The sequence below is a fragment of the Agelaius phoeniceus genome, chromosome Z, assembly GCF_051311805.1.
Source record: "Agelaius phoeniceus isolate bAgePho1 chromosome Z, bAgePho1.hap1, whole genome shotgun sequence".
Taxonomy (NCBI): domain Eukaryota; kingdom Metazoa; phylum Chordata; class Aves; order Passeriformes; family Icteridae; genus Agelaius; species Agelaius phoeniceus.
In genome coordinates, this window is record NC_135303.1 from 42,345,445 (window position 1) to 42,366,410 (window position 20,966).

At 42.7% G+C, this 20,966-nt stretch overlaps 2 protein-coding genes across 2 annotated transcripts in view; one reads left to right on the plus strand and one right to left on the minus strand.

Moving 5' to 3' along the window:
• Nucleotides 1-1,466, plus strand: part of SHOC1 (shortage in chiasmata 1) — a 48,306-nt gene extending 46,840 nt beyond the window's left edge. The window contains exon 29 of the mRNA XM_077171429.1: nucleotides 1,107-1,466. Coding sequence (XP_077027544.1) covers nucleotides 1,107-1,207 — 101 coding nt within the window. The 3' untranslated portion in view covers nucleotides 1,208-1,466. The remainder of the gene's footprint in view (nucleotides 1-1,106) is intronic.
• A 3,045-nt stretch (nucleotides 1,467-4,511) lies between these two features.
• On the minus strand, nucleotides 4,512-10,703 carry GNG10 (G protein subunit gamma 10). The gene is made up of 3 exons (XM_054652670.2): nucleotides 10,521-10,703; nucleotides 7,125-7,256; nucleotides 4,512-5,387 (listed from the first exon to the last, which is right to left on the minus strand). The coding sequence occupies exons 1-2, from the start codon at nucleotides 10,599-10,601 to the stop codon at nucleotides 7,131-7,133; spliced, it is 207 nt and encodes a 68-aa protein (XP_054508645.1). The 5' UTR covers nucleotides 10,602-10,703; the 3' UTR covers nucleotides 4,512-5,387; nucleotides 7,125-7,130.
• Nucleotides 10,704-20,966: the final 10,263 nt, after the last annotated feature.

A 20,966-nucleotide genomic window follows, 5' to 3' on the forward strand; every position in this document is an offset into this window, starting at 1 on the left:
GAGTAGAAAACAAATGTTCCAGTAACCTCTAACTGGCACTAATAGCATAAAATTCTACAATATATTTCAGTAGAAATCAGGGCAGATTCTCCTGGTACCACATTTTACAGTGTTCTGAAAATACTGTCATCTCCAACTGATAAGCTTTCTCTATTATTCTTGCCTAGTAGGACAAAAGTATGCTTGAATGTGAATCAAAACAAAACAAGGAAAAGTGATTTTTCGTTTAGATTTTGGAAGAACAGGCTTGTTCTACTTTATAATTCACTAACCAGGGGAAAAATAAGTATACTAAATAGTCTTGCATGCTAATGCAAACCCACCGCCCCCACCAAAAAAAAATTTAAAAACCAATCAAACCAAAAAAACCCCAATCAACCTATCAAAAAAAAAAAAAACATAACTTCACCTTAATACAATAAAAGCCTCCGAGAGCAAAAATTTAAGAAATATGTAGAGAGTCAAGTTAGACAGACACACTGGGTACAAACCCCAAGAATTTCTTCTGGTGTCAGATAAAACTCTCATTAAACCACAGATAATTCATGACACCATGCCAAGCCAGTATTTCCACTGGAACAGATCAAATCCTTAGGTCAGTTTTGGTATTTTCTGACTATACTTTTTGTAAAGGCTAAATATCATTTCCTTAGAGTAACTTGTTTTGAATAAGCAATTTCTCAAATACATTATTGTAAAAGCACTTGAGTCTTACGAATGTAAGTAGCTTTTTAAAACAACTTAGAAACATGACTGTCTGGTTAAAAAGAACTAAATTTCAATAATTATAGAATAATTCTAAGTGTAGTATTAATGAAATAGAAATAAACAAATATTTTTGAATTGTGGTTAAGTATAGGTTGATTTATTTATTTTTGTATGACGTCCCATATTCCTATTGCAGGACGATATGCATAAAACAGGCCAGTAGAAGTAAGAAGTAGCAAATATTAATATGTACACATTTTATTTTATGACAGCTGATACTTTTCTTAGGGAGCACACTAGTTAAGGCCAAAGTCTGCTCCTGCTTCTGAGAAGCACACAGTTAAGTCTGCATACATGCTGTACTATCATGGTTTTTCTTTTTTCTACTTCTTTTACAGATTCAGGATTTCCAGAAGTGCAGGAGTTCAAAAAAAGGAGATTGACATATGAAAGAGTCCCTGGAAGAAGAGATGGACAAACACGTCTTAAATTCTTTTGAACAGAATGAAGATTTGCATATTACATACATTTTTCTTTTTCCGTTCTTTAAAGGGAAATAAATGAATTATAGTTATTAGTTTTTAGAAAGTAATTAGGATTTGGAAATACTTACTAGCTCAGGATTCTTCTGTATGTTTTTAAAATGTTGCTGAACGAACTAGTTTATTGAAGCTGGATAATTATGGCTTCTCTGTTGTCATGGGTGATATACAGCTACTTTATCACTCTTTATATTAAAAAAAAAAAAAAAGGAAAAAGAAACAGAAACAGAAACCCAAGGCTTACTCTGGGTTTTTAAGGCACCTGTGTTTGCTGCCTGAGTCTACTGCTTTTCCAATGTAAAGATGGGCTAGATCTGCCAGAATCTCAAGGCATCTCAAGGCTTCTCAGAGTCTTAGAGATTTCTTGCAATTACAGCTGTGACTTTTTGCAGCTGTCCCTTGGGCTCTGTTCCACTTCTGTTCTTCTGACAGGTCCTTCAGGAACAATAAGTTCCTGAGCTCCTTTTAATCATAATCAGTCTAGGAAAAAGCTCTTTGTTTTATCGACAACATGCTAATAAGACTGTGTTGAAATTTAGCATTCTCATAGATTTAATTCAGGGGACTAAGCTGTGACCCTCACCTTTTGCATAACCTGGAGGCCATTTGTTGGCATCCATGTTTTTCAGCGTTCTGCAGGGCATTGGCAAGTGGGGGGATGAAAGGATCTGGGAGGCAGATCCAGATTTAGGGTATAACTACAAGGAGTGAAAGATTGAATTTAAAAAAAAATCTATCTCAGTTGTAATCTAAAGAACATGATAGAATAGTATCCAAAGCCTCACTTTCCATCGAAAGATTTGGCAACAAAACTGGAAATATGTGTGAGAGCAATGGTAGACAGTAACTCCATTCTGCCACAGGAATGCATAAACGGTTTGCACCAGCATGCCAGCCAGCTCCAGAATGTCTTTCTCTGTTCAGTGGTGTTCAGCTGAGATGATTCAGGTTTCAAACTCACCAATCTTCTTAAGTTTGATGCAGTAACAGAAATGGGGGGGGTGAGGGGGTGAGGTAATAAAAGAAAACCCACCAAGTTTAAGGTTTATGTTTGCACTTAAATACTTACTTGACATAAAGCCTTCATTAAGCACATATTCACTATTTGAGTAAATGAAACCAGCACTTAGGGAAGAAAGATTTGGTCTCTCAGAGAAAACAGAATGCTGCTTTTTGACTGAATTCTTATAAGCTATGTCTGCACTAACTGCAATTTTAGTTCATAGTAATATTCCTGAATTATTTGTGCACTGATAGTTTGCAGGATTTGAGAAAATACCTTTCACAGGTAGTAACATAGAAAGATTTCTAGTAAAATTGAAAAAAGCCACTGTTTCCTAGAATAAGAGAAAGACTGAAATATAAGTTGCAATTTGCTTACTATCCATGGTCCATTTTTGTGGTCACCTGACCTAATCATTTTCCTTCTTTTGCATCATGGTTTATGTTGTTAAGAAGTACCTCCCAAAAAACCAGGAATCTGTTTTTTTGAAGTATAGCTCTACAAAGCCTCAGTCACAGATGACCACAGTTTGAGAAAATTATATCTGCCAGTGCCAAGCTGTGTATTTATGTTCTCCTCTTCCAAAGGCAAAGGCTGACACCAGAACTTCCACATGAACAGCTGTGAAAGCATAGCATAGATCATCTGTAAATAACTTTGAAAACAAAGATATATTGTGTACTTTAAATAAAAAAATTCAAATGCTGTCTGTGTTAAGTTTTCATTAGGTAGAAAAAATGTTAGTGTACAGTTAAATTACTGGTAATGTACTGGAAAATAAGGGAAAGGGCTTGCAATGACTATTGGCTTTTACTGGTTTTGTTTATGACAAATCTCAGTCTCTCAAAAATATGGACACATTGACAATTTTATAAATTATTACATTCGTCCCCCTCCTTTTGTCTGTTTAATGTGGAATAAAATTACTGCTGAACTACAGTGATGCACTTCTCCACTCCCTCCTCCCCTCTACCCCACCCCTACCCTGCCAAATTACCTATTACTATGAATTAGGAAGCAACTAATTCTTAGACAGAAAGGCGTAGTACAAAAATCCAATCTCCGGTCTTACATAAGCAGGTAGGGACACTCCATTCTTGGAACAAGTTCATAAACATTTTAGTGACCAGGCAGGAGGCAGCTGTAGATGGAGAAGAGCTGATCAGCTGGGAGAGATGACAGTGAGAAAAGTGGGGCTTTTCTGGCTCCCGTGAGGCACTGAGCATACAAATGTGGACATTCACTCAATCTTCTTAACCCTGGGTGTCCAGTAGGACCTGCTGCCATCAGATGGTATCTGCACAGCAGATAGCCTTCTTGCATAGTCTTTGGTGAAGGAAGCTGAGATGCTGCACACAGCTGCCTGCCTGCAGTTGCTCCAGCTGCAAGAGACCAGATGGAGTTGGGCAGGGCAGCCAAGAGACAGCCATGGTTGACTGGCTGTCTAGCAGTGGTGCCTCTCTGCTGCACACTGTGATTTGGCCACTCCTTGTGCCAGCTTGGCAGCCACTTCAAAACCCAAGCGCCAAGTGACATTGCCAAGCCTGAAAGCATATGCAGCAGAGGTTCTGGGGAGAGAAACAGGTGTGGAGGTGTGGAGATGAGGGGAGGGTTTATTGCAAGAGGGAAAAGAAATATGAAGGGCTTGTCTAGGAGGAAGTAGGCAGCAGCCAAATACTGGCTGTCCAAAGGCTTTTGACTCACCAGTATCTTTGATATTTTGGTCTCAAACCAAGCCTCTGATGGCCTCTGTGCAACAGTATTTTGGTTTTCTCTAGACTTCTGTAACTGTGTCCAATACTAACAGAAAAACTGCCATACTTAAATAGCCTGCAGTGAAAGGAAGTCAGAGTGAAGCTCTGAAGGATGTTCTCTGTTTTTAAAGGCACAATATATGCTGGCAGTATTACAGCTCTCATGTTGATGTCTTTCTGCAGGACAGCAACATGAAAATATTTGACAAACTGCCTGGAGGACACTGTTAATTTCAGTTAACATTCATGAGCATGAAGCACTCGGATTGCAGAGTTCTTCCTTACAGCTTTAAAACGTGTGAGCCTTATAACATTGTTAGTATTTACAACTATGGTCAACAGATATGAATGGGATTTTTCTACTAATAAGATACAGTTTCTAAAAATCCAACAGCAACCATTTCTTCCCAAAAGAGCAAAGAGCTTGAGACCTTCACTCCCACTGCAAAATCCACATATCTTTTTCTTTACAGTAGCTGCTCTTTGTTACAATTACACAATGAGTTCAAAGCCAAGAGGGATAGGAATTTTATTTCCAAACTTCTAAAAGATTAATACAAACAATAGGAAGTACACAAAATTAAAAACCTATTTAAAAAGTTGTTTTTGTAAAAGTGCTCTATCAAAAAAGTGAAGGCAAATGACCAAGTACATTTTAGTAAATTCTGTGGATTGCAAACTGTGACAACAATGCATGCAGTTATCTTTGGGTGTTCACAGATTCTTAGTGTCTGTTTGGTAATTTTAAATACGTCAAGAAAATTCCACTGCAGCAGTACTGTTACAAAGTAGAAGAAGGCTTACAGATGAGAAGTATTGCAAGAAACATGATTTAGGAATCAGGCCTCTGTTACATATTGTGTTCAGCAGTTACTAAAATGTGTCATTATGCATTGAGATGCACTTGAAAAAAAGCTAAAGTTGGTTGCAGGTCTTGCTAATGGAAGCAAAATGTCCCCTGAGGACATTACTTCAGCTCTAACAGCATTTAGCTTTATACTTTAATTATTCACTTCGAGGTTGTTTTATTTTGGGAAAAAAAAAATCCCCATGGGTAGTTTTTGCTAGTATTCTGGTGTTATGGTTTATCAAGATGAGAGTAAGTAATTTGATTAAAAATTCACATGTTTTTCATTTCTAAAATGTAAACTTCTCAAGTAATATTTGTATAGTTAGCATAGTGTAGTAAAAGTGGTGATGATTATGAAGTTAAAAAACTTCAAGAACATTACTAAAATATAGTGGAATACAGATTCACAAGAACACAGAAACAGATATCTAGGATGTTGTTTTAGCCACATAAAAGACAGAGACTTTTCTTGTGAAGGAAAGGCAGTTGTTATTCATGTCATGCTTGAAGGCAATTTTCCATGACCTTCCCTACAAGAAGAAAAAAAAAAGGCTTATTAAATGCTATTTTCTTATGCTGATAGATGTAATTGCTCTTAAAAATTGGATTAGAAAAGCTCCTTTGCACTGAGAAAAACCAAATCATGATTTTCCTTTGCTGAATGTTGATATCTTCACAATATCATAAAGTTTTTAACTGGCTTTTTTACTTTGCTCTGGATTTCTTATGATCCTAAGGTAACAGAAGAATAATAAACTAAATATTTGATCTACCAGCAAAAAGTACCAAATGACATCTTGGGCTGAGCAATGCACTTCTAAAAGTATTATACATTAATCATCAAGTTCTTCTGAGAAAATATTTTGTAATGTATCTGTATGATGTGATCAACTCAGAACATGTAGACACATACACACACAGACCCCCAGAAAACCAAAAGATAGAAAGGCTGCTTAAATAACAAAAGAACATATGCAATGGTATTAAGAATTTTATCTTATTTGAAGAATTAATTTGGGTAGCACACAAAATAAGAAAATCTGTTTTTGCTTCACCCTCTCTAAATTTTTCCAGAAGAGCATCTCATGTTCAATTGTTTCATTTCTTTAGGTTCAGTCCTGTTTTGTTAAACCTATGTAGCAACAATCAAGGCCTTGCTATTGATGAGGCAAAAACTCAAGTGCAAGGTCAGGAACAGTTGGCAGCAGCAAGGGGAAGATTTTATAAGTACTTTATGTTTTAGCTTAAATTCTGCCCTTTGAGAAAACATCCATTTTTTCTTTAATAGCACTCTCATCAAATGAACAGACTTCAGTGTTTCTTCCTCTCTCTGTAGATTTTTCAGCTCTTTAGCAGGAACTATTTTTATTCTCCTTTAAAGAAAGGAGAACCCCTTCTGAATATCCTACTTCCACATTTGTGTGTCAAGCAAAAGAAGTAGATTTTTCAAGTTATGGTGTGGTTCTGCCCAAGACTAGTAGCATGCATGGCCTTTATTTCTCCTGCTGCAATCACTGATAACCTTTGTGACAAATGGGAGAGGCCAGACTGCGAATCATGAAACTGGATCCCAAAGGTTTGCAAATGTTGGACAGCCACCCACCCACCTACTCTGCAGGTGTTACAGGGGTACAGGCAATGCAGAGTTCAGGGAGTAGCTCATCCTTTAGATCTGTGCTGAAAAAGGTTGCAAAGGACGTGACTACAGATTGTCTCAGCTCCTCTCTGCTTCCACTGGTTTTGGTGCTGTACCAACAGTAAGAACAGGAAAAGCCTAAGTACAGACACAGTGAAATGAACTGCAATATGACATTAAAGACCAAAATGTATTTTAACATAATTCTTACTTAGGCTGTAAGCTAGTCATCAGAACATATAAAATTGCCACAGCTTTGTCTTACTTCTCCAAGCTGGGTATGTGACTGTCTACTGTCTGCCTATGTCAAACACAGCTGTGTGTCTTAGACAATTTTAATTACTTTGGATGCTGCTAATTACCTTATCGCTGCACAAACACAGAAACACAACTATCCCAACAAAAAAAACAACTCATAAAGAAAACACCTCTAGAAAGATCTGTAGAAAAGAGACATGCTTCCACTGCACCACCTAAAAAACCCAGAAAACCACTTGCAGAGGCAGCAGAGAAATGATGAACACCCAAGCAAGACCTCAACACCTAAACAAGTATCACCATGTGTCTTTGTCTCTCCAAGGGTTTGAGTTTCAAATTAGAGTGGTTGTCATGGCATCTGTGACTTTATTACCTGATTTCAGAGCAGAGCACAGGATCGGGGTTCACGAAAGGGATTGCTCCCTGCAGGAACCCCAACAAGCAAGGCATCTTTGCAGGCATTTTGCATACAGTACTGCTGGAGTTCTGCAGCTGCCTGAGAGACCTGGAAAGGAAAAAAATCCAGAGAGGAAACTAATTCATTCACAAGCATCTATTAAGCATTTCCTCTTGAAGAGCTATTGTCAAACAGAGCTGGAGTGCAGCCAAGTCACCTCTCAGATTCTAGAACATCAAGTAAATCAGCACAGAAGCACAATTTACAAAGCTCTCATGAAGCACACATGAAATACTACACCAGTGATAAGCCAGAAGAGTGTAAAGGACTGAGGTGCCAGTGTGATGCAATTTCTTCCCATTAAAATACTCAGAGCCCTGACAATTTTACAATCTTCTGTGGTGTTTGGAGGTTTATATTTGAACTCTTATATCCTCTGATAATTTATTAAAAGTATTTTCATTCCAAAGTTCTAAACAACACAGAGTATAACAAGGAGTGAAAGCAAAAAGATGAGGATGAAAAGCTTTTGAAGTCCAAATTGTCGTCTTCCCCCAGCAGTGAAGTCAGAACTTCAAATCCACACTCTGGCCCCCTAGGAGAGTCCAGAGCTGCAGAACAAGCCCAAGATCCCAAAGGCAAAATGTCCTCAGCACTGAACTCCCCTGCTCTCCTCGTGGATGGCAAGTAAGTCATGTGCCTACATTTTTGAAGGAAAATGTAGAGGAATTTCCAGTTTCCCAGACACGCATTAGGAACAGCTGCAGGGAACTGTACAAAACCCATGCTGTCTGATACAGATTTTATAAAAGGAAATACTAAATATATTGATGGAACTGTAAGTTCCCCTCTGACCTCACCCTCTGCCTTTGTTACAGGACTCCTGATATACTGACTTTTCTTCCTACACCACTCTGCAGTGTCGCCAAAACAATAACCAGAAGAACCATCCACATTTCCCAGCCTCCTGTCTAAAGGAACCACCCCAGAGCACCAGTGGAATTTTGGTTCTTGGCCATCCCATCTAACAGCATCTGGAAACACATGGGAAATCTGGTCTGGCACACACTTTTGTTTGCAATTTTGCTGCTCTCCTGTTCACCGTCTTCCAATTCTTCCCCAGGCTCTCCTCCAGGACACTCATCCTAGTAACTGCCTGAATTTAGCCAGGAGCTGATGGCACTTCGGGGAGTTGTTATCAGAAGTTTTTTTCCCCTCAGCCTCCCAGGTTCTCTTGAGCAGAGTACAGGGAGAAGTGTCTGCAGCAAGGATTCCTGCTAAGTCAGCAGGCTTTGTCACTCCTTCCTTACCTGAGGAGAAGCCCTTTCTGGAGGCTGCAGAGGTCTCCTGCCCTGCTCAGCCCCTTGGACCCCCTGCAGCATTAGCACCCTTGCCTCAACCACAGCACCTGCCCGTTGTGGTGCCCGACTGTGCACCACGGGGCCATCAGGCAGAGATCCCAAAAGCCAACACTGGCCAGGCCAAGGCCATGTGGAGCTTTTTCCTTTGAGAGTTAGCAGTGCCTACAGCATCTCCGTGCACTTTGCTGCCAAACCCTTCAACACAGACAGAGCTACGTATATCCTGGTATATCCTCAAAAGATACAAACCTACTCTTAGTCCTACCTATGCCCCATAACATTCTTCTTTTCTCCTGCTCACACAGAAAATTTCTGCAGTATTTCATCACATGACAAACACACTCCCTTCAGCAGCCTCCACTTGCAAGATGTGTATGGGTACTTCTTCCTACTCAGTTTCCTCTTTCTGAAAATATTGTTCCTGTCTGCTTTTTTAGCCAGCAGGGTAAACAAAATTACCATTGGAACTTGGCAGTATGGAATGTATTTTTAAAAATCCTTTCATAACCAGCTTCCGTCTGGAAACACATTGTCTATTCAAAGTAGCTGAAACAATGTTTTCTCCCATTTCAGTGCTTGCAAAAACTGAACCAAGTGGTTTTTATCAGCTGAATATATTTCACATTATTTTTGTACAGTATGTATAGAAACCCAGATGATACAATTTATATGACAGATTTTTATTATGTGTCATTTCAAAGCCATGAACAGGGTCCTAGAACACAGCAGACCTAGAAAGAGGTCTGTGCACAGTGCTGCAAGAAAGATGAGTCTAAGGTCCATCAAGGACAAGCCTACCCGGATTACAAGAGCAAACTCATAAAAAAATAGGCAGCCTTGAAAAGTCCAGCTCCAGAATATGTTATTGCCACAAAGTAACACCTGCAAACTACAAACTATGTATTTTATAGACACTTCGTACCCACAAAAAAAATAGTGGGGAGGAGTATATGGGTATTTTGAGTTTATGACTCAAAATGAGCAGGAACAGAGATCCAGGCACCAACAATAACTGGTGGGAAACCGTTTCAGTGTTTGGCAATACTCCTCTTTCTACAAGAGTCTATATTTCTACTCGGAAACATATTGTTTCTCACATATTCCCACACCTTACTGCGGTGATAAGCACAGCAATTTTTAGTGAATCAAGCATCTGCTGATTCTGTTTTGCTACTAAAATGTAGTAACAAAACCAAATTGATTAGAATGATATCCAAAAGCCAGAGTGGTTTCACCTCGCAACAAGCACTTCAAATTTTCACCAGCCCAGGTCAGGAGTAGTAGGAACAAGTATTATGAATGATTTTAAAATCAATTAGCTAAGTTCCTGCAGCTCAATGTGTTGGCACTGCCGTCAGACTGAGGAAGCTAGTCTTTTGTGACTGGCCAGAGAAAAATGGCGAATGCAAGCAGAGAGATGAGAAAAGTGCAGGATATAAATTAATTTGACCTCCATCACTCCACAGATTATGCTGGATTTTGTGCGTGGTGATGAACCCCCCACATCTGCTGGAAACCAAGAGCTGTCTCGGTCAGGTCAACAAACCTGAGGAGCTGGCAGACGACAGGACCGCCTCATCGTGCTGCCTTTGTCTGGAAATGTGCAAGCAGGACAAGATTCATGCATGCGTAGCAAATCGCCTGCCTTCCCCCAGTGTGCCAGCGGGTACCACCCCGCACCTCCTCCCCCTGCAGATCCTGCCAGCGCTCCGAAGCAGGGGGGAGTCGGGCTGCGAGGAACTACTCTCGGTTATCTGTTTGCTGGTGCAGAACTAACGAGGAGCTGCTGTATTATTTATCACGGCTCCTTCCACCAGGGAACGGCACTGGCTCCATCACTCCCGTGCGGCCGGGGCTCGCAGCCCGCCGTGCACACCTCGCACCCCTCGCCCCCTCCCTTGCCCGGGCGGGCGGCGCCCAGCAGTGCGGAGGGAAAGGCAGGAGCGGCTCCGCTCTCCCGGCCCGCCGCGGGGGTCGCGGCACCCCGCGCCTCAGCCGGGCCCCGGCTCACCTTGATCCGCTCCACGGCCGCCTCCAGCTTCAGCTGCTCCACCAGCCGCTGCATGGTGCTCAGGCTGCCGCCCGACGACATACCGGAGCCGCGGGGAATACGGAGGGGATGCAGCGGGCAGGCAGCACGATTCCGGCGGGCTCGGCTCGGCTCAGCTCCCTCCGCCCCGGGGAGGGGCCGGGGCCGGGGCCGCTCCGCCCGCAGCCCCCGCGGACCGCCCCGGCTCTCGGCGGGACCCCGCTGCTCGCTGCCACCTGCAGCGCCTTGCAGCGGCGATCGGTGCGGGCTGGAGCTGCTATGGGGGCCGGAAACCTGCTGGTTACAGCACGGCCGAAAAAAATAAAAGGAAAGAAAAGGAAACAAAAAATAAAGTGGGACGGGGGGAAGGAGGGGAGAAGAAAAAATAGAGGGGGAAGTGGGAGGAAAAACAGGGAGGTAGAATAAGAGGAAAAAAGAAAAGACAAAAAAGAGGAAAAACGGGGAAAAGGAGAGAAAAAGGAAAAAATAGAGGGGAAAGGCAGAAAAGAAGTGGGGGAAAACCAGGGAGAAGCAGAGGAGAAAGGGGATTCACAGAGTCATAGAATAGTTTCGATCGGAAGGGACTTTTAATATGGTCTAGTTCTAACCCCGCTACTTTGGGGAAGGATGCCACCCACTACATCAGGTTACTCAGAGCCCTACCAAACTTAGTCTTGAACACTGACAGAGATGGAGTTCTAAACATGTCTTCTGCCCACAGACAGCTGTGAGGTTCCAACTGCCTGGCAGCTGCTGCCAGTGTTGCTGCATCTCCCCACCCAGAGCTGTTCACCACATTTCAGCAGTGACCTCTCAAATAAATAAGTCCTCTCACTTTTGGCAGGGATTTGACAGCTGTTATTTTGCTGGCTTGTTTGAAAGTTGTTGGAATTAAGCTTATAGCCTAAAATGGTTGTTCTGAACATAAGATAGGACAATGAGGAGGTCAGGCCCAGCCAGAATGGGTTTCTGGAAGACAGGTCCTGCCAGACCAACTGAATGTCCTTCTCTAGCAAGGTGTCACCACTAGAGAATGAGGGAAAGGCTGTGGATGTTGTCTACCTAGACTTCAGCAAGGCCTTTGACACCATCTCCCACAGCATTCTCCTGGAGAAACTGTCAGGTCATGGTGTTTATGAGTGAACTCTTTGCTGGCTAAGAACTGGCTGGATGGCTGGGACCAGAAAGTTGTGGTGAATGGAGTTAAATGCAGCAGGGAGCTGGTCACTAGTGGTGTTCTCCAGGGGTCAGTATTTGGGCCAGCCCTGTTTTATGTCTTCATCACCTATGTCGATGGATGAGAGGATAAAGTCCACACCCAGCAAGTTCACAGATGACACCAAGTTGGATGGGAGTGTTGACCTATAGGGCAGGAAGGCTCTTCAGAGGGATCAGGACAGCCTGGATTGATGGACTGAGGCTAATTGTGTGAGGTTCCACAAGACGAAGTGCTGAGTGATGCCTTTGGGTCACGACACCCCAGGCAGTGCTGCAGGCTGGAACAGAGTGGCTGAAAAGCTGCCTGTCAGAAAAGGATGTGGGAGTGCTGATCAAGAGCAGCTGAACATGGCCCAGCATGTGCCCAGGTGGCCAGGAAGGACAATAACATCCTGGTCCATACCAGCAGTAGTGTGGCCAGCAGGACCAGGGCAGTGATTGTCCCTCTGTACTTGGCAATGGTGAGGCCATGCCTCATGTCATGTGCCCAGTTCTGGGTCCCTCACAACAAGAAAAAACATTGAGGTGCTGGTATTCCCAAATTTTTGGGACTCTGACATTTTAGGAACACAGACAAACGTTTAGGTCCAGAAAGGTGATATTGCTTATAGTACAGAGGGTGCAAGGTGGAAGTTTTCCTACAAATCAAGTACACCAAGGAGTAAAAACCAAGAGAATTTATACACAAAATTTTACATAATCCTGCCTATCCAATACCTAGTTACCACCTACCTCATGCATAGTCATTTAGTTTGCACAGCCTTATGACTTGTCATCATAGCTACATGGGCTTCTTCTGGGGTCTCTCGTGGTCGCTCTTGGTCATTTGGGGAGGTGTCCTCTACGAAGTTTCAAGCAAAGTTCATCTCAGGTCCAGCAGAACGATCGTCTTAATGGTCTTTTCCAACTTTAATGATTCTATAATTCTGTAGGGACAACCAGGTATACGCATGCTTGTGCCTCAGTCAGGGCCTCAGCATGGTCATGGAAAAGACACACTGAATCTTCTCCAAGATCCTAATACTTTGCAACCCTTTTCCCCACAATGATCTCACCACTACCCAGTACCAGCAATACTTATTCATGTAGACATTTCTCTCTCAAGTCTATTCAACATACACTGGCTATGCTAGGCCTACTATTGCAACTCTCAGCAGTCTCTGAAAATTTATGCCCAGAAAAGTGACATAATTTAGAACTGCCATAATAATCTAGAAATGTGTAGTAGCCTCTGCTAATGAGGTGGACCTGCACTGCTGCCAGCTTTCTAAAGACACCTGAGATTTTCCATCCTTTGTCACAGGAAGGTGACTGCAGTGTTTCTGCCCAGCAAATTTTTGCTGCATTCTATGAATTTATGTCTGCATCTGATTATTTTCAAAGGGGTGACATGTCTAGAGAAGACAAAACTCCAAAGTGAACTCAGTAAAATGGTTCATTTCAAGCAGGTTGTATGATATATCTGACTTCTTCAGGCACTTGATATCAGGCCAGAAGTGCTACTGAAACAAAACACCATTGCCACTGAAAGATACAGCTCTGTCCTCTGCCAGGACTGTACCTCCATTGCATTGATTTCCACTATACTATCAGGTCATGAAATTAATCTTGATTGCAAGGAAGGTAGACGTCAAGGGAAAACAGATCCGTGTTTCGGCTTCATATTTGCATAACCCAAATATTTTGCTTGGAAAAGGACAGAGCAAAATGTAGCAGAAGGACAAGAGCAGCAGAGCTGTTAGCCTGTGAAACTGCACACACAGGTTTAGATCTTCCTGAATACAATTGCCTTGTACATTTCCAGATGTAACTGTCTTTTCTAGTAATCAGCACCACTATATTTGTGCTTAGCTTCATTCTCTGTTTCTACCACAGCAACTTATTCTTCCCTCTTCCACTCTTGCAGGAGACTGATTGTGTTTTGGAGGATGAAGCAGCAGTACACCAAAGCTGTGGTCTCTCACTTCATACGCATCTTTGCAGTGTCCCTAAGACTGCTTCATAAAAGCAAGCACAGCTTTTTCTGCATACCTTCTTTAACAATTTTTAGACTTTAATTGATAATTAGATGCAAAATGAATTAAGTTCATTGCTTCTCTACATTTAACAGAGATTAAGGAACAATCCAGAAGTTCCTCTTCAATTTTACTACTGTGTACAGAGATTCAGCATAATATTTTATCATGCTGTTCTGGCTTCAGCTGTGATAGAGTTAATTTCTTCTCAGTAGCTGTTACGGTCTTGTGGTTTGGATGAGAATGATGTTGATAACATACTGATGTTTTGGTTTTTGCTAAGTCCTGTTTATCCAAAGTCAAGAATTTTTTATTCCCTCCTTTCCTCGTGCTCTCCCAAACTAGGAGGGAGCATAGCAGGGACAGACGATCATAACTGACCAAAGGGATATTTCACACCATAGAATGTCATGCCCAGTACCTAAACTGGGGGGGTCACCAATCTGGATTTGAGAAGGGGAGTCTGGCATCAGCCAGCAAGTGGTGAACAATTGCATTGTGCATTGCTTTTTTCCCTTTTTGTTATCATTGTTATATTATTTTATTTTATTTTTAATTATCAAATTGTTCTTATTTCAACATACAAATTTTAATTCAGCTCTCCTTCCCACCTCTCCAAACTGTCCAGCTTTTGGGTAGACCTCTGGGTATGGTTCTCAGTTATTTATTTGACCTTAAAGAAGACTTGAACCATTTGCAACAACATGCTGACTCCCAATAAAAAGACCAATTGGGTTTCAAAGGTAGTCAAAGGATATTCAAAATCTTAAAAATTCTTGACTACTGTAATCAGCTTGGAGGGCAAGGAAGGAAAAAAGGAGAGGGACAAAAAATAGGAAGGTGTTTCTCCCATAGGCTGTTCCTCTGAGGAAAAAAATACAAAGATTATGAATTGTTCACAGTAAAGAACGCCCAAAGCACAGATGTTCCTGCAATGCTGAGTACATATACCTGATTGGTGTCCTGGCCAGCAGCACCGTCATATCATAGTCCCACCCTACAAAATACACCACAGAGAACAAGTACTGCAAGTATCACTAGTACAATACAGATAAAATGCCACAAATATTAGAGTAAGTCCACATTGTAGCTAGCAACTGTTAAAGTACTACAATGAATGTTTATAACAATTTTCTTTTAACATACTTTCAGACCTGCCCTTATATCAGCCTTTTGGGTCCATGATCAGGTGCCAAAAAGACTATTGTGCTTTAAGGCCAGATGGAAATTAAGCACAAAGCAACCACTTGCCCAACTCCACCCTGTCTCTCTACCTCCAATCCAGTGCAATGGGGAGAACGATCAGAGTAAAATTCATAGGTTGTGATAAGAACAGTTCAATAATTGAAAATACAATAAAATACAAAAATAAAAATTAAAAAAATAAAAATTAAAAATAGAAGAAGAAGAAGAAAACAAACAAGTGATCTACAATGCAATTGCTCACCACCTGCTGACTGATATAAGACTCCTCCTCCCCAAGCCCAGAGCAGCTGCCATTTCGGGTAACTCTCCCCACTTTATATACTAGGCATTATGTTCTCTGATGTGGAATATCCATTTGGCCATTTCAGGCCACTTGTCCCAGCTATGCTCCCTCCCAGCTTGTTTTTTTTTTTTTTTTTTTCTGGCAGAGCATGAAATATGGAGGGGGAAAAAAGTCCTTGGCTTTGGATAAACACAATTTAGCAAAAAGCAAAACATCACTGTGTTATCAACACCATTCTCATTCTCAATCCAAAACACAGCAGTGTAACAGCTACTGAGAAGAAATTAACTCTGCCCTAGCTGTTTCCTGAACAGCTGAATAGTTTGGAGTGACAGGGTGTGTGGGGTTTTTTGAGAAAGTACATAGGGCAGTGGGCAACTTCAAGATGTTTGCACCTTATACCTGAGCAAGTACAGAATCCAGAAACTAGTAAACTATTTTTAAAAGTGTGCTGTCACCCTCGCAGCCCAAAGAGAACCCAAATCAGTGCAACATGTTGTGGCCTGGCCCAGGCTTATTGAGCCATGGTCAACACTGCTCAGTAGTCTCAGGGGGAAAAGAAGGTCTCTGTCAGTGAGATGAAAACAGACCATGCAGCTGGTCCAGCCACTGTGAGACACTGCAGCTCTCCAACCCCAGCAACAGGAACTGCCACTGAAACCATTGAAACAGAATCTACCGGTACCAATGTCAGTTACCGCTGTACAAAAGTGGAAGAATTGTACATGAAAGTCAGCCTTTAAAAAACCTTTAGCAAAAACAGTCAAGGAGGACAGGAAGAATAAAGAGGACAAAGAAGCAGCACTGTCACAAGGGCGAAATACAGAGCCATCATCAAGGCTGTCACAGGAACTGGAAGAGGAGGCAGAAGAGACAGCCACAACTTGATCCCTTTCCCTGAGTGAGCTGCGGGAGATATGAGAATATTCAGTCATTGTCCAGGTGCCTGTATAATCACTGGCTGCTCCAGTGCTGGGACAACAGAGCAAACAGTGTGGCTTTAAGAGAGAAAGGAAAGCAGGGAGCTGGGACCATTTGCTGAGAAACAGAGCATTGACACAAGTCCTTTGTCTGTGGACATGACTCTTATCAAGTGTGAGGGCAAGGTATCCCTATAAAGAAGATATTCCATTAAACTTAAGCAAATGGGCTCCAATAGAGAAAGGTATTAAATACCTGAGGGAATTAGCCATATGAGAAGTGATATATTTTGACACGGATGATGTGAAGCTCACCCAGGTCCAGATGATGTCTTATGTCCACAGTTCATGGTGGGAATTTCTACAGAGTGCACCAACAGCACATGCCAACCCCTTGTCAACAATAGTTTGGAAAGATGATGTACAACAAACAGTGGGTGATTTTCCACATCCAGGATTACAAAGACAGTATTCCTTCCCCCATCACTGTAGCTGTGGAAAGGCTATCAGATAAACTGGTAGATAAAGGCTATCAGATAGATTAACTGGTAGATAAAGGCTATCAGATAAACTGACTCAGGATTTTCAGGATTTCAGAGGGAATATGTCCTGCTCCTCACCCATAGGGGTCCCTATTCCTACGACTGACAGCAGGTGTCCTCTTGCTCAAGAAAGAGGATATAAAAGGTACACACCTCAGGGTACTCCGTGGTTTTTATCAGCAGGACAATAGAGAGGATAAGAGGAAGTGGGATGAACAATCCACCTTGCTCCTAGATGCACAGGTGCAGGAATTGAAGGGGAAAACAAGCACAGTGCATTTTTTTCCCAGAGAGGTTGCTGCTCTAGTCTCCAGCAGACAGTTTTCCAGGCAGAATGAAGGCCTGGTCATATTACTGGCCCTGTGGAGAGAAGTTTTAGTCCATTTCTACAAGATGTTAGTGGGGAACTTTCAGATCAGTATTAGAGGGGCCCTGCCTCTTAGCCAGGTACAGAGGGATGACTGGGTTTACTGGACTGTGTGGATTCAATGGCCTGGCACAGCAGCCCCACAGGATTAGAGGCTTTGCTAGATACTGGTGCACATTGTACCCTAATGCCATCAAGCTATACAGGGACAGAATCCAGTTGTATCTCTGGAGTGACAGCTAACTCTGTTGGAGGCTATGATTTGTCCAACTGGGAATTAGAGGCAAAAGCACCCCAGTGTGCCTGGACTGGAGGGTCCATGCATCCTTGGCAGAGACTGTGCCCGGAGATGATGTTTCAGAGATCCAAGAGGGTATTGGTGGGCTTTTGGTATAACTTCTCCAGAGACAGAGGAAATTAAACAGTGGTCTACCTTGCCTGGTCTCTCAGAGGAGTCTCCTGTTGTGGGGTTGCTGAAGAACAGCAGGTGCCAGCCACCACCACAGTGGTGCATGGGAGGTAATAAGGCTCCAATGGAGACTCTGCAGTTCCTAGCCATGAGGTGGTTTGCTGGCTGGAGAGCCAAGGAGTGATCAGCAGGACCTGCTTACCCCTTAACAGCCCCGTATGGCAACTGTGAAAGTCTAATGGGGAGGGAGACTAAGAGTAGATTATCATGGCCTGAGTGAATGCCACCTCTGAGTGCTGCCACACCCAACATTTGGAGCTTCAATACGAACACCAGTCAAAGGCAGCCAAGTGGTGCCACCACTGACATTGCTGACGTGATTTCTCAATCCCTCTGGCAGCAGAGAGCAGGCCTCAGTTCGTTTTCACTTGGAGGGATGTCCAGTAGACCTGGAACTGACTGTGCCAGGGATGGAAACACTGCCCTATCTGCCATGGACTGATCCAGACTGCCCTGGAGCAGGATAAAGCAGCACACCTGGAATATACTGATGATATCTTTGTCTGGAGGAATAGTGTAGGAGAGATTTTTGAGAAAGGAAAGAAAATCCAAATCCTTCTAAAGGCCATATTTTCCATGAAACAGGGTAAGGTAAAGGGACCTGCATAGGACATGCAATTTTTAGGAATAAAATGGCAAGATGGACATCACCAGATCCTAATGGACATTATTAATAGGATAACAGTGATGTGCCCACCAACTACCTAGAAATAAACACCAGCTCTTAGGCACTGTGGGATTTTGGAGAATGAACATTTCAAATTAGTCTGATTCTAATCTCCCTCTAGCAGGTGACACAGAAGAAGAATGATTTTGAATAGGGCCTTGGGCAGCAACAAGCCTTTGAATAAATCAAACAGGAGATAATTCATGGCGTATCTCTTGGGCCAGTCTGAATAGGGCAAGATGTAAAAAATGTGCCTTATACTGAAGCTGAAGAGAATGGTTCTTCCTGGAGCCTCTGACAGAAAGCACCAAGTGAGGCTCAAGGTTGAACCCTAGGTTTTTGGAATTGGGCATGCAGAGGATCTGAGGCCTATTATACTCCAACTAAAAAGGAAATACAAGGCAGCTTATGGTGTGCAAGCCACTTTGGAGGTGATTGGTACTGAAGCACAGCTCCTCCTGGTACACTGGTTGTACAGTGGGCTGGATATTCAAAGGGGGGATCTCCTCTACACACCATGCAACCAATGCTATGTGGAGTAAGTGGGTTGCACTGGTTGCACAATGAGCTTGGATAGGAAACCTCATCATCCAGGAATCTTAGAAAGGATCATGGACTGACCAGAAGGCAAATATATGGGAATGTCACCAGAAGAAAAGTGATATGTGCTGGAGAGGCTCCACTACGTAATACATTATCAGAAAGGAAGGAGCAATATGCCTATTTTATTTTGGTCCTTGCTGTCCTTGCGGGAAAGCGCCAGGGATGGAAAGTGGCTGTATGGAGTCCCCCACAACGAGTTGCAGAAACTGCTGAAGGAGAAGGTGAATCGAGTCAGTTTGCACAGTTGAAAGCTGTCTAGCTGGCCTTAGACATGGCTGAATGAGAGAAATGGCCAATGCTTTATACTGATTCACAGGCGGTGACAAACGCTCTGTGGGGGTGGTTGCAGTAATGGAAGCAGAATAATTGGCAGTGTAGGGGTAAACCATCTGAGCTGCTGCATGGTGGCAAGATATTGCTGCCTGGAAGGAGAGCCTGGTTGTGAAGGTGTACCATGAAGCCAAGCGCTGGGCCACTGAAGAACATCAGAATAACCAGCAGGTGGATCAGGCTTCCAGGACTCAGGAGCCTCAGGTGGACCTGGACTGGCAATTCAAGGGTAAATTATTTCTAGCTTGGTAGGCCCATGACACCTTGGGACACCAAGGAAGAGATGCAACATAGAGATGGGTTTGGGATTGAGAGGTGGACTTGACCAAGGACACAGGTTATCCATGAATGTGAAGCACGAGCTGCCAAAAAGCAGGCCAGGTGGGTAAAACCTCTTTGGTATGGAGGATGATGCCTGAAGTATAAATATGGGGAGGCCTGGCAGATTGACCATATCATAGCCCCCTAAGTCTGTGGTGGCGAGCGCCATGTGCTTACAGGGTGGAAGCAGCCGCTGGATGTCTGGAGTAAGTGCCCTGTGCCTCATGCCACTGCCTGGAACACCATCCTGTGCCTGAAAAAGCAAGACCTGTGGCAAAATGGCACCCCAGAAAGATCTGAATCAGACAGTGGAACTTCCTTCCTAAACGTCCTCATAGACATTTGGGCCAAAGAACATGGCATTGAGTGGATGTATCATTCCCTAGCATGCACCAGCCTCTGGAAAGAATGAATTATGTAATGGATTATTAAAGACTACACCGAGAACAATGAGTGGTGGGACATTCAAATGTTGGGATACACATTTAGCAAAGGTCACCTGGTTAGATACCAGAGGATCTGCCAGCCAGGGTGGCCCTGCCCAAAGTTTTTTGTGGTATAAAAGGGGATAAATTTCCTGTAGCGCATACTAAAAACATGCTGGGGAAAACAGTCTGGGTTATTCCTGCCCCAGGCAAAGGCAAACCCATCTGTGGGATTGCTTTTGCTCAAGGACCCAGGTACACTTGGTGGGTAATGTTGGAGGATGGGGAAGTCCTGGGTGTGCCTCAAGGCAATTTGATTTTAGGTGAACATAGCCAATGAGTTAAATTGTATGATGTTTGTCACTATGCAACACTCTATTACACATGCAGCTATTATTACCACTTCTACACACAGAAGTGGTAATAATAGCTGCATGTGTATCACCTCACAGAGCACCTCATGGCATCAATCCTAATCACAACTGTTCTGGGGATCTGAGCCTGACTTCCCTCTGATCTTCGCACTCACAAAAATGAACTTAGATAAAACCACCAAGTGCAGGAGTACCGGGGTCAGAACTGGCTCAAATGCTCAGCATGCAACAAACCAACACCTCAGTTCATCTTTTCTGCTTGAAAGACTCTTACCAAGGATGAAGGCCAAAATCATGGATTAAATGAATTCAACTAACTTTTTTTTTAAATGTGTAAATGTGTGTATGTTTTATGAACACTTAACAGAGTGTTCCATTGACTAAGAGAAGAATGTTTGTGTACCTAGCAAAACAGATAAATAGGAAAGGGGATGGGATATTGGGGAGTGTGAAATTTGAGATAACACAGAGGATATGGAATAAGCAATGGGCATGGTCCTGATTACAGCTAGGGTAATTTCTTCTCAGTAGCTGCTACAGTGCTGTGTTTTGGATTCAGAATGAGAATGGTGTTGATAACACAGTGATATTTGGGTTTTTGCTAAGTTGTGTTTATCCAAAGTCAAGGACTTTTTCTCTCCTTGTCTCATGCTCTGCCAGGGAGAAGATACAAAAAAAAAAAAAAAAA

Excerpts from the sequence above, each read along its gene's own strand:
- GNG10 (XM_054652670.2), bottom strand. The coding sequence starts at position 10,601 with ATGTCGTCGGGCGGCAGCCTGAGCACCATGCAGCGGCTGGTGGAGCAG. Across the intron at positions 7,257-10,520 it reads CGGCCGTGGAGCGGATCAAG|GTCTCTCAGGCAGCTGCAGA; the intron begins GTGAGCCGGGGC and ends TTTCCTTTCCAG.